At 35.6% G+C, this 12,019-nt stretch overlaps 1 protein-coding gene across 4 annotated transcripts in view; it reads right to left on the bottom strand.

Annotated features, from left to right (window-relative positions):
* Positions 1–12,019, bottom strand: part of UBR3 (ubiquitin protein ligase E3 component n-recognin 3) — a 102,577-nt gene that overhangs the window by 66,099 nt on the left and 24,459 nt on the right. For all 4 annotated transcript variants that reach the window (XM_033064487.1, XM_033064486.2, XM_033064485.2 and 1 more), the window contains exons 8-17: positions 9,676–9,904; positions 6,195–6,374; positions 5,335–5,468; positions 3,151–3,237; positions 2,574–2,639; positions 2,388–2,477; positions 1,934–2,062; positions 1,784–1,836; positions 993–1,126; positions 427–512 (exon numbers count right to left, since the gene is read on the bottom strand). In XM_033064487.1, coding sequence (XP_032920378.1) covers positions 427–512; positions 993–1,126; positions 1,784–1,836; positions 1,934–2,062; positions 2,388–2,477; positions 2,574–2,639; positions 3,151–3,237; positions 5,335–5,468; positions 6,195–6,374; positions 9,676–9,904 — 1,188 coding nt within the window. The remainder of the gene's footprint in view (positions 1–426; positions 513–992; positions 1,127–1,783; positions 1,837–1,933; positions 2,063–2,387; positions 2,478–2,573; positions 2,640–3,150; positions 3,238–5,334; positions 5,469–6,194; positions 6,375–9,675; positions 9,905–12,019) is intronic.

Consider the following 12,019-nt stretch of genomic DNA (forward strand, 5'->3'; position numbering starts at 1 on the left):
CATGCAGGATTGCTATTATTTGCATTTTCACCTATTGATAGCAAAAGCTTATATAATGTAGAATGCCTTATTTTTATATTGGCATAAACTTAGCAAAAATAAAAGGCTCACATCCAGACAAAAAGGACACTTGGCTTAACTTCCTACAACATCATTGGAAAACACATGTTTTACTTCACACCTAAAAGACTTTTAAAGACTAGTACAGCTTTTGTATCAAAACCAATTTTAACTATTAAACAGTATTGCATTTGTTGTAAGAAGACCCAAAATTGGAGCAAATGTCTTTGCTAATAAATATGTACAAACACACCTTCACACAGTTTTTAAATGATGTAACCTAAAAACACGTTGTTCAAGCCTCACTACTATCCAGGCACCTGTCATTCTCATTCAGGCACATTAGTGAATATATTCCAAGGATATGAGATCCAATAATGAACTGTGTGTCCTGTCATTCATACACAGCTGGGCTACCATTTCCGCTCTGAGGATCTCATCATCTGTCATTCCTAGAACAATGAAATGTAAAAAGCTGTTAAAACAGCATGATTTTAAAACACACATTCAGTTTTCATTTGACATTAAAAGCATGTCAAACATGACACAAATTAAGTAATGATACAGTACCATAAAAATACAGAGGGAAAAAAAGGGGGAGTGCATATATTATGAAAGACACAATCTTAATGAGAAAATACCAGAACACACTCAAACTGCTGTCTTTCTGGAAAAGATACAGAATTTTCATGTCATCACCTACACAAATCACCCACTCCCATTAAAGCCATTTTCCTGCATTTTTATGTATTGCATCTATTTCTATTTCATAAGGGATTAAAATTCAGTAACAGGCAAAGATGAAAGTGAGTGTTGAATGCTTTAAGTTACTATATGGTTAAACAGCTTTACGGCACCTACCAAGTGCTGATACAAATGAAGGTGTAAGAATGTTATTTACATACAAATATTCCTAAAGTAGTAACTCTTACCTAAATGTAAACGAAGACTTAACAAAAGGACCAAAAATGTTAAGGCTCCTTCCAGCATGGACCTTTCATGCTCTGAGTCAAGAACTGTATTTTGATGCTGTGATGCCATCGTTAACAGATCAACCACCTTAAATCTATATAGCAAACAGCAAAGCCAGAAACAACAATTAAACATTCTCCAACATTAAAACACTAATGTGAAATGTACTGATAAACTCAGGAGAGCACTCACAACAACCTAAAATGAAATACAAAAGTTCAAATGAAAACCCAAACTGCAAATGAACATACATGAAAACCATCTTCTTTTCAAATTTCAATTTTTACTTAACTATCAATGGAATGAGCCATAGCGATACTCACTCCACATGAAAACACCTTATATTTATCGACATATAAAAACTAATGCATATTAATTGGTGTTCAAACCCTGCCTTTTTTCCAGAAAAATAAACATTCTGTGTCTCTTACAACTGCAGTTCTATTTATCTACTTCTTCAGGATAGAATATCCTAGCATATGAACATGTATGAAACTTTAAAAACCTTGAAGATGCTCAGAAAACAAATATCTGAAGCTTCACTACTGCCCTGTAAATCAAAAGCCAATGCTGTTAAAAAATCAATAGACACGTCTTTCAGTAGAGCCCTTAGGTAAGTGTTAGTTTTGGCTAGGCAGAGTCATAACACTGAAGATATCTATCAAATATGCAATTTTTGTATGACACACTATAAAAATTAGCACGACACTTAGCGTAACATTCAACAAGAGCATTCATCTTTTAGTCCCACCTTTCAAAAACAGATGAAATAAAATAATCTGGGTCCAGTCTAGAGGCACAAACCTGTATAAAGAGAGTAAATTAATTTTATTAAATTAATTCTATTCAATAGTTTGTAGGTAAACAATATTGGCTTGGTTTCTCAGAAAACATAACTTACTTGCAGCAGATAAATGTCAGGATCAATCATTGAATTGCAAAAATGAGACTGCACGTAAGTCATGGCTTGTCCTTTAATTTGTAGACCATTTCTAACCCACATATTGCTGTGAATCTCAGAAAGACTTGCCTGTTCAGGGAACATAAAAAGAACTCACTCTCAATTTAAAATACAGAATTTCCAGATTTGGGTTTCTTGTCAACCTGCACTCCATTCTGCCCACATTACAATTTTGTTTTCAAAGGATTGGTGCTTCCTACTATTTTGGAAGAGCTATAGTGAATACTATTACTATGTGCTTCTCAGAGTGTGATAACTAATGCCACATTTCAAATTTTGGAAATAGGAAGGGAAAAAAAAAGATGTTACCCTAACTACTCTTTGTATTCTGTATTCTAGTTACTACTGTCATATATGGCTTATTTTAATATTCCACAATTAAGTCTGCCTGTACCTGAATCTGAAGTGGGTGAATCATTAGTTTCATCAGCATCTCCTGATCCGGCAGGATAGTATCCAGATCTAGTTCTTGGCATTTAACAGCCTAGAAACAAAAGCAAGCATGTTGTTGAACACTGTGTTGAATGACCACATTCAACAGGGAATTTCCATTTTCTGTGAAACTCTAACATGTGCTTACCTTACTTAAAAACATGGCAAAGTAACGGTGCAGTGGCAAATGAAAAGTAACTTGATTAGGTGCTGGCTGAAAGTAAAATAAAGGTATTTAATATAATATATTGAAAAAAACAAAACATACAAATATCTTTGGCCCAACCACTGAGGAGAGTATCTTTTAAGTCTTCATTTGATGGACTTATTTTCCAGTAACCTAGCCGTACTTCATTGTCCTGTCTTTTTGATTATTCAGAAGTTTCCCCAATTGCCAAAGCAGAAGAGGACTTCTGTTTTGCCCCTGCTTTATTCGGCTCCTCATACAGCACAACAGAAGTGTATCCACAGCACTGCTTTCAAAACTCACAGCTTAAGGCTGCACCCACAATCTAAATCACCAAGACTCTACAGGAGAAAAAAAGGATCCTAGAACATAACATTGGAAGTATTAACTACAAACTAATTTCAGCAAGGCAATCTGATCACTTGCTTGAACTGTCACTTAAATTAAGGGGGGGGGGGGCAGGTGTAGGGAGTGTATCACCTTTTAAATTTAATCAGATTTTCACAGTACTTTGTTTAAATTCACTAAGGATATTTACCTCATCTACAAAGTTGATAGCATCAAACCAGTCCTGAAGTGCTTCAAGGCAGTATCTGACAACATTGCGTGTGTATTCTTGTGTTTCCTGCAGTTAAGAGAAACCAGCACACTTACCATGAGTCAAAACAGTTTTAAGTGCCATTGTTTTCCTACTACACATAAATACAATTATTTCAAGAATATTTTTACAGTACACAGAAATACTGAGGTTGGAAAAGACCTCCAAGATGACATGTTGTCAACTAAACCACAGCACTAAATGCTAGGTCCAGTTGTTTATTGAACACTTTCAGGGATTGGAACTCCACTATTTCCCACTCCAATGCTTAACCACCCTTCCCATGACGGAATTCTTCCTGTAGTCCAATATGAACCTCCTCTGCTGCAGTTTGATGCCATTTTCTCTTGTCCTGTTGCTGGTTACCTGTGAGAAGAGGCACACTCCCACCTAGCTACACCCACCTTCCAGGGAGTTACAGTGAATTATAAGGTCACCCCAGTGACCTACTGTTGTTTAATTTATCCATTTACTTTTACCCATAATTTAGAGCTGTCTTTCCATGCAACCAAAAGGAACTGGTGCACAAGTTCTATCTACTTAAAAGTTACAGTTGGATAATTCAAAACACCCTTAGTGACACGATACCACATTACTGCACAGATTTAAACGGTAAACAAACCTTGTTAAGATTGTATGATACAACTCTGTGACAATGCCATAAAACTAAACTACATTTCAGGTTAAATCATGTTTCAGGACTAGAGCTGTAAATTGCTGTCCAGGAGAAAAGCAGTCATGTGCAAGAAGGAAAGGTAGAACAGAAGCTAAACCAAACTGCTCTGTGATCAGCAGAATGTGCAAAGCCTCTTTTCTTAACAGACTTTTCCTTTAATCTTCCCTTCCTCCCAAACACAGACTCCAGACTTGCCTCACAATCTCAGAATATCCAATGACACTTGTCATCCAAAAGGCAGCAGTGCTCAGGCCAGTCAAAAGTTGCACAAGTGGTGACTACCTCAGTCAGGCACCTTTTCTCATTAGGAAATACAACAGTCATGGTCCCATCCTGTTGCTCCACACTCTGAGGGCCAAGCTCTGCTGGCTTTCCCTATCCTGCGACACATGAGGTGGAATCTCTTCCAAGCCATGAAGTTTCCCTGATTAGAACAACTAAGCTATGAACTTTCTTTAACACTTTCAGATTTATTGAGAATGACCAAAAGGTTCAAACATGTGGCTGAAGACATGACTGACAAGACAACTAGTGGAGAAGCATGGCCTTAAAAAAAAAGAACATCCCATCCCTAAGCAAAAATGAAAGGAACATTTCAAAGAGCCAGATGCAGTAATTCAGTTTTCAAAAACCAATGTAGACTCATAAACTGACAAATTCTTAATGTATCAGTGTAATTTACATCACAGAAGGGCTTTTGCAACTGCCTGATACAAACTGTTCTAAAATCACGTGGACTGCTTGCGCAGTTTTCAGTGTGCAATTCAATCCAGGCAGTACTGTCTCACTGATACTATTACACATCTTAATAAGGCTAATTCCAAATAAAAGTATTTATTTCGCAGAAAAACAGTTAAAAGTATTTTTCATATGTTAAGAATTCCTAAAAGCTGATGGATTCTCTTTTTGCTCTAACTCAATAAAATTTACAGTCTAGCAAAAAGCAACAAGTCTTTGCTCTAGTTTGGAGACCATGCCAGAACCTAAGAGGTTTTCACCTCAAATTGATAGGAGAACCACACAGACCCATGAATTACTCCATCCCTCATCATAATGATGTGTCTATTCACAGACACAGCCAACATTAGAAGCCCATTAGGATGACTTCTGTATCTCCGTTCCCATTGAATAAAGCAAGAATGACTCAGACATTTATCAAGTTCTTCATTAGATTGCAAGTTATTCCATATGTACAGTCACATGAAATGACTGCACACATCCTGAACTTGTATTCCCAGTACTGGAGACAATAAAATTATGTACAAGCATAAATTCTACACTTATTATACAGAGAATCTGAATTGATTGGAGTTTTATGTTATTTAAATAGACAAAGACAGCCAAACGGAAGTCTTTTCAAACACAAAAGACAGCCCTTTCAAGTTTGAGAATTCTAGAATAAGGCATTAATAAAACCAAGGATCGTGACAGGGAAACGTTAGTCTTACCCTGACTTTGCAGTGTGACAGCAGACCCCACATTGGTTGGGCACAGGCTTCCAGCTCAGCAGCAAAGGCAGCATAGTATGTCTGTGATTCAAACTCCACGTGCTCATTTAATTCTCGTTTATTTAAATTCATACCTTCAAAGATTTAAGCAGAGTTATACAACCCAATATTTAACCAAGGCTAAATGCAATGCAGTATTTTTAGTATTATGCATTTACACACCTCTAAAAACAACTCCACAAAGTATAATATTTTATTATATCTAGCAGCAGAATATTTAATAAAACAAAGTTTAAACAGAAATATAACAGAAAAGATATAAGACTGGTTAATAAATGCAGTCCTTCCTGTTCAGGGGACATTAACTTCTACTTTGAATGTCACTCAGCCAGTCAAAACATCTGAATGCTGGTCCCCTTCCTACGCAAAATATTTATCAGTATTGAGATACACCATCCAAAAATTTTTTTTTAATATTATTTTAAAAATTTCTTAAAAGTAAGACTTAGAAAAAGATACAGATTTATCAGATTGGTTTCCCATATATTTAAATTTAGAACTTCACCAGTAAAACAGTTTGTTTTACAGTTGTGATCTTTACTTTAAGTACAGTCTCAGAATTCTTTCACCATGGATCTCAGTCAACTAAGTGTGATGTGACTGCTCTTCAACTACTTCACACAGAAAAAGATCGATTAAATAACTTTTGTAATCTGTTTTCTAGAATACACTGTTCTCTTCAAGAAATACAATCTTGGGGGAATACTAAGAGATTAAATATTCACTGTAGGGATTTTGCTACAGTCAACATTAACTGTCTTAACATCCATGTATTAGTACCTATTATAAAAGTCACATACCTTGAAAAAATGATACAAAATTCATCCATGTTACCAAAAGACCGTGATCTTCCAAAAATTTCTTTGCCACACTTTGGTGTGAAAGTATGTTTATAAAATCACTAACCAGGGGCCAGTAAGTATTATTCTTCAGTAGTGCTTCCCCACAATTCACCACGACATGTAAACTATTCTCTTCATCTAGATTTAAAAAAGAAAAGAACAAAAGGAGAAGATAAAGTTATTTTTTTATTTATTAATAAAGTTACAAAAGAATGCAAAAATAAAAATCAGGCTGTACTGTAATGCTGAGGTCAGACACACACAGAGAACTGCAGAAAACTAAAATGGTTCTTTCATGGTACCGGTGGCTGTTTTTTCATTATGCAGTGACCAACAGAGATGCCACTTAGCAAGAGTCACTTAAACTTTGAACAGTACCACAACCTCTGGAAAGTAGCACATTAGTAAAACCATCACAGCTATGGTTCTTCCAATGTTTTTAAGTATTAAAAAAACAAACAATACAATTCCTATTACAAACACCTGAATTCTACTTGGAATTTGACAATCTACCAGTGAGCAAGGTACCTTACAGCATTCAAGAAGAAATCTCATGATCAAAACCTACTCTGGCATGCTGAGTCTGAAAAGAGCAGAGCAAAGCATTTCCACTCTGAATTTGAGACAGAGAGAGGGTTTATGCAGCCTGTCCAAGACTAGGGCAGGAGAAGGTTCCTAAAAGAGGAGGATAAGAAATCAGGGAGGAGAGGTTCTTTCCCTCCCATCCTGAATCACAGAAGTTCATCCTCTACATCTGCAAAATCTCTTTATTCCTTTTCATAAGAGGGACTCCTGGAAAGATCAGAAGGGAAACAGAATAGGTCCGGGATTCACAATCCGAGCAAAACAACTTACAGTACCCATGTGAGTTAATATTCTATTTCAACAGACAGAAGAAAAAAAAATCTTATATCTGATGAGCAGCCTTGGGGACGGCACCATTCCAGTTCAAATGCACTGAAGGAGCTCTTTACACAGTGAAGGAGTCATAAGCAGCACACCAAAGCTGCACTAAAAAGACACTTATTGAGAGACTCCACTCTCTGGCTGGTGAGGTATACCTGTATGTAGAGTAGTTCTGTTTGGCCTGTCCAAGAACAGGGTAACAACTCTGAATCTGCAGAAGGATTTTGCAAAGGACCAACAATTACATCTATCCTAGTATAGATTAGACAAATCCAAAGTACTTCAAATGGACACTGGCATTGACTCTTATTTAGAGTACTCTACAGGCCAGGGTTAATGCAAAGTCATTTAGAGATTTTCAAAAGATAAACCATTATCAAAACTTTTTCCTTGGGGCTATAAATAAAATCCTTTTCACATATAAAGTTCATTAGGAGGAAAGTGCTGATAGAGAGGAAAAAATCCTCAAAGAACATATGGACATAAATCTCCACAAGGAGCCAGTTTTATCATCTGCATCTATATTTCTACCCCTCATCCTTTCACACTATGTGTGAGAAAAGTAAACTGAGTTAGTAACACAAAGCTGGTATCAACACAGGACAACAGTTTCATTAAAAGTTTGTCCACAAATACCCTTAGTGAACTGCACATTTTAAACAGCTGCCAGCTGTTCAAAAGACAACTAGGATCTGTGAGCAAAGCAAATTAAACACGCTGTAGCACACACAAGTCCTGCTCCATGTTTTCCTTGCTCCTCTCCAACATGCTTTCTCCACCTATCCATTGGCTGGATTTGTAAATTTTGTCTCATTCAGATACTAAATAACCTATTGTTTACAGTAGCTGCACAAACAAAATTCTTCTTAATTTATCTCACCAGCATAGACTTCTCACTATTTCCAGCATTATAAGAGATAACTTGAACTAAACACAAGATACAAGCCCAAGGAAATGCAAAAGAAGGTCACTGATAATGAGAAGGCAAAACTCTGATGACAAATTCTATTATTTCTTTTCTGTCCATTTACAGTATGCCCAACCCCTCATATATAAAGCAGTGAGGAGGAAATGTTGTAAAAACACTGAAAAGAGCCAGATATAGCCCAGACTTGGCAGTACTAGGTTTACCGTTGGACTCAATGACCAACCTCAAAGATTCTACAATTCTATAACAGTATCTCAGCTAAGAGAAATCACTGGTGCTGGGAAAACAGGAAACAGTGGAATAGCTGCTCCACCCTTAAGTCTTCTCTCACACATCTATCGCAAATATATCTAACAATATTTAACTTACCAGCTCAAGTTTACATCCATTAATTACCAGGAAGATTCTTCAGATAATAACTCATCACAGTCACAGACTTTTTCTGTTGTACTGCAATTCTGACCCATTACAGAACCTTACCACCTCACCAGCAACATTCCATACTGACCAAAAAGTAACATTCAAAAGATGCTCAGAAAAAATTTTAAATTACTAAATTAACTATTAATTATTCCACCAATATGGCATTGATTTAGTAAAAATCACTTGATATACAATCTGTTAAATATTCAGCATTTTCCTTCTAATACTGTAAAGCAATCTATGTAGGGCAACAGAAAAAATTTTCATATTGAAGTGCTGCTGAATGAGGGCACTCTTGATAGCTAGATGAATGAGGATTTCCCATTTCTGCACAGTCATTCTGGTTTAAGCTATACATGGAGTGGACTCTGAGACAAGGATACTTTAGGGAAAAAAAATACAATTTCATGCAAAAGTTTGTGATACTTATTTAGCACTAGCACTCAGCCTGTCCAGGAGGGTATTCTCAGATTCAAACTAGGATAAAAAGGGCTGAGAGGTCCCCAGTCTGTCAGGCACATAAAAGTGTGAATGATGGAAGTCAGCAAGATTCAGTTGTACCATCTTCATATAAGGACAGGTAAAACAAGGAAGGTGAAAGTAGAACAGCTGTTTTCACTAAAGAAGTTATACAGTCTACAATAGCTCTTTGTAAAACAAAAGGTTGATCAAATTGCTATACTGACAAACTATTAAATTATTTTCATTTAATTATATCAAATGTCATTAAGGTAATCACAGGTTTTAAAAATTAAAACAATTTAAAATACTGCAAATAGTTTTTGAAAGTCTTTGAAAATATTTTTTAAATTCATACAGGTCTCGATTTGTGTATATAATTTTTCATTCAAATAGTTGCTTATGCACGTTATGCAACAAATTAATTACTAGCAAGGTAATAATCTGCATTCTAAACTATGTAACATTCCTTAAAAAAAAAAACAAACCTACAAACCAAAGGTTAAAATATTAGTATCACTCTTAATAACTACCTTTAATTATATATCTATACACACACACCCCTTTATATTTCCACGGAATTTTGAGATTCATCCTCTACCATATATTGCTAGATCCCACACATTTTTGAAAAGGCATCAGAGGGGTGGATTGACCACCAAAGAAAGATTTCTTCTATAATCATTTATTATCCATGGAAAGAAAGAAACAAACTAAACCTACCTTGCAATTCACTTTTAATAAGGCAACTTTCCATCATGTACAACAGAACAGTAACCATAATATCCAGCAGTTGGCATTCTTCTGTTACTTGGCGTGCTAGTTCTTCATTGCTGAACAACTGAACGCTGATATGCACAATTCTATTAGACATGGTGTCTGATTCATGGCTTTTCTTCAGTGTTTTCATAATAAAAGCATAATGCTGAACAAATGTTTTTGTAAAAGCAATCTGCAAATTTTAAAGAAATGTTGATAAGCATCATACAAAAATTATAGCTTTCTTAGATTATAAAATATTCCTTTTTGAATGTATAGTCAACATACTCTGGGAAACACCAGTTGCTGTAACAAACCAAAAGTGATGACTGTTTTCTAGAAACACACCAAATGAAAAGATCTATTTATAGGGAGGGGTATCTTAGGCTGCTAATTTTACTACCTTTCCCCAGAATCTAATCTTCTCATTCTGTACTTTCCACACTAAAAATGCCAACCAAGAAATGTTCAAACAAGGAATATAATGTCACAGCGTGCCTGTGAAAGTAGTAAAGTTCTAATAACTAATTTCTCCAAAATGCATACATCATACAACAGGATGTCATACAATGATACACCATGAACAATGAGTTTAGTAGTGCCTTTTAAAGCTGCCTTATCACCTGCAGCTATCTAGCCATAAAGTAAGGTTTTCATTTGTTTTCAATAATTTCTACATTGATTTTCATTTCTACTATCATAGCATCCTATACTTTTTAAATAAACCTTTAGTGCTTTTCTCTCAAGAACTAAACTAATTATCCAGTTTTGTTATTCTTCATACAATTGTTGGTGGTTTTTTAAAACCAGATCAGTATTTAAATGTATTGCATATATACATATGAATCTTAGTACAGTTCTGTGTTCCACTCCATTAGCCTCAAAATGCATTATAAGTCAACCTTTTGCACAGCACATACATGAACCTATCTGCTAGCTTTCAAATTACTTCTCACTTAGTACTTCAGGTTCTGAATTAACACCATCTGGGCTTGCTTGGCTTAGTAAGAAGACAAGCTGCGTAGTGATAAAAATCTAATGTCTAAAAATCCCTCGCCTATTCCTTCTGGAAATATTAGCCTCTCATAAGCATAGAATTAGAAATTTTAAAGCCACCCTCAGGCAGCCATGTTTTCACCAGACTATATACAGATCACTACTTTATTTGACCTGCCTTAGATTCAGTGCTCCCATAATTTTATTACAGCACTACCATGTTACTACCACCTGAAAAATACTGCCAAAAATATGATGACATAATTTTGCTGCTAGAACAGAAACTGCTTCTCCCAGCAAATACCCAAAGATAAAGTTGCTGATGCAAGAAAGTGATCCAGGGTGAGAGTGAGGATATCACAGCAGGAAACACTGAAAGAATACTTAACTTGCCCTGCTGTACCTGGTCCACAGTGATGGAAACCTGTATAATAACTGGAAGTATGTTCCACATACAGCACCCACACAATGGGAACTGTTTTCAGCTAAAGCTTTTTTGGCACAATGCATTCACAACACTTGAGCAAAGTTAATACAATATCATTCTGGTATTACAGATATTCCCATTACATAATTTCCTTTAAGTTTGAAACAATTTTCATCCCTGGCATTAGCACTTATCATCAAGACATTCTCACTATTAATGTTAAGCCTCAGACAGTAATGATGTAGCAGGTATTTTAAGAAGTCAATATATTAATGCTGCTCATAAAAAAGTATACTTTATTTATATATTATTTCTTCACACTCTATTATGTTTAAATAGGATTTTTGAGTTCTGTGATGAAGAAACTGTTTTACTTGTTTTACCCAGCACACTCAATTCAAGTTGACTGCAAAAACAAGGTCCTTCTCTAGGGACAAATTTTGGATTTTTTTTTTTTCTTTAGTTTATATTGGCACGCATCAAAACTTTTTGCGCTTCACTCATTACAATAATGAACTTTGAAAGCACTGTAAATTTTCTCTCACTACAGTATAACGGTAGAGACCCTGGAAAACACTTAAGGAAAGACAGAAGCTCTATTTCTACATTCACTTGCAAGTTAAACAAACAAATACAACCCTTTCCAATTTTGAGAGGAAGAAACTAAACTCATTCCAGAAGTTAAAAAGCTGTGGTAAACTGCAGTCAATACATTAAATCAGCCATAGTAGGCCAAATCAGTCCATCCACACATCCTTTCTTTTGGTAGCCAAAGCTACATACACAACTAAGGAAAAATACAGAATGGAGCAAGAATGTGGTTGTTGTCATAACACATTTCCAAATACTCAGCTTCCAACCTTCTGCAAGAAATGGTTCCTAAGA

The sequence above is a fragment of the Catharus ustulatus genome, chromosome 7 (assembly GCF_009819885.2).
Source record: "Catharus ustulatus isolate bCatUst1 chromosome 7, bCatUst1.pri.v2, whole genome shotgun sequence".
Lineage (NCBI taxonomy): Eukaryota > Metazoa > Chordata > Aves > Passeriformes > Turdidae > Catharus > Catharus ustulatus.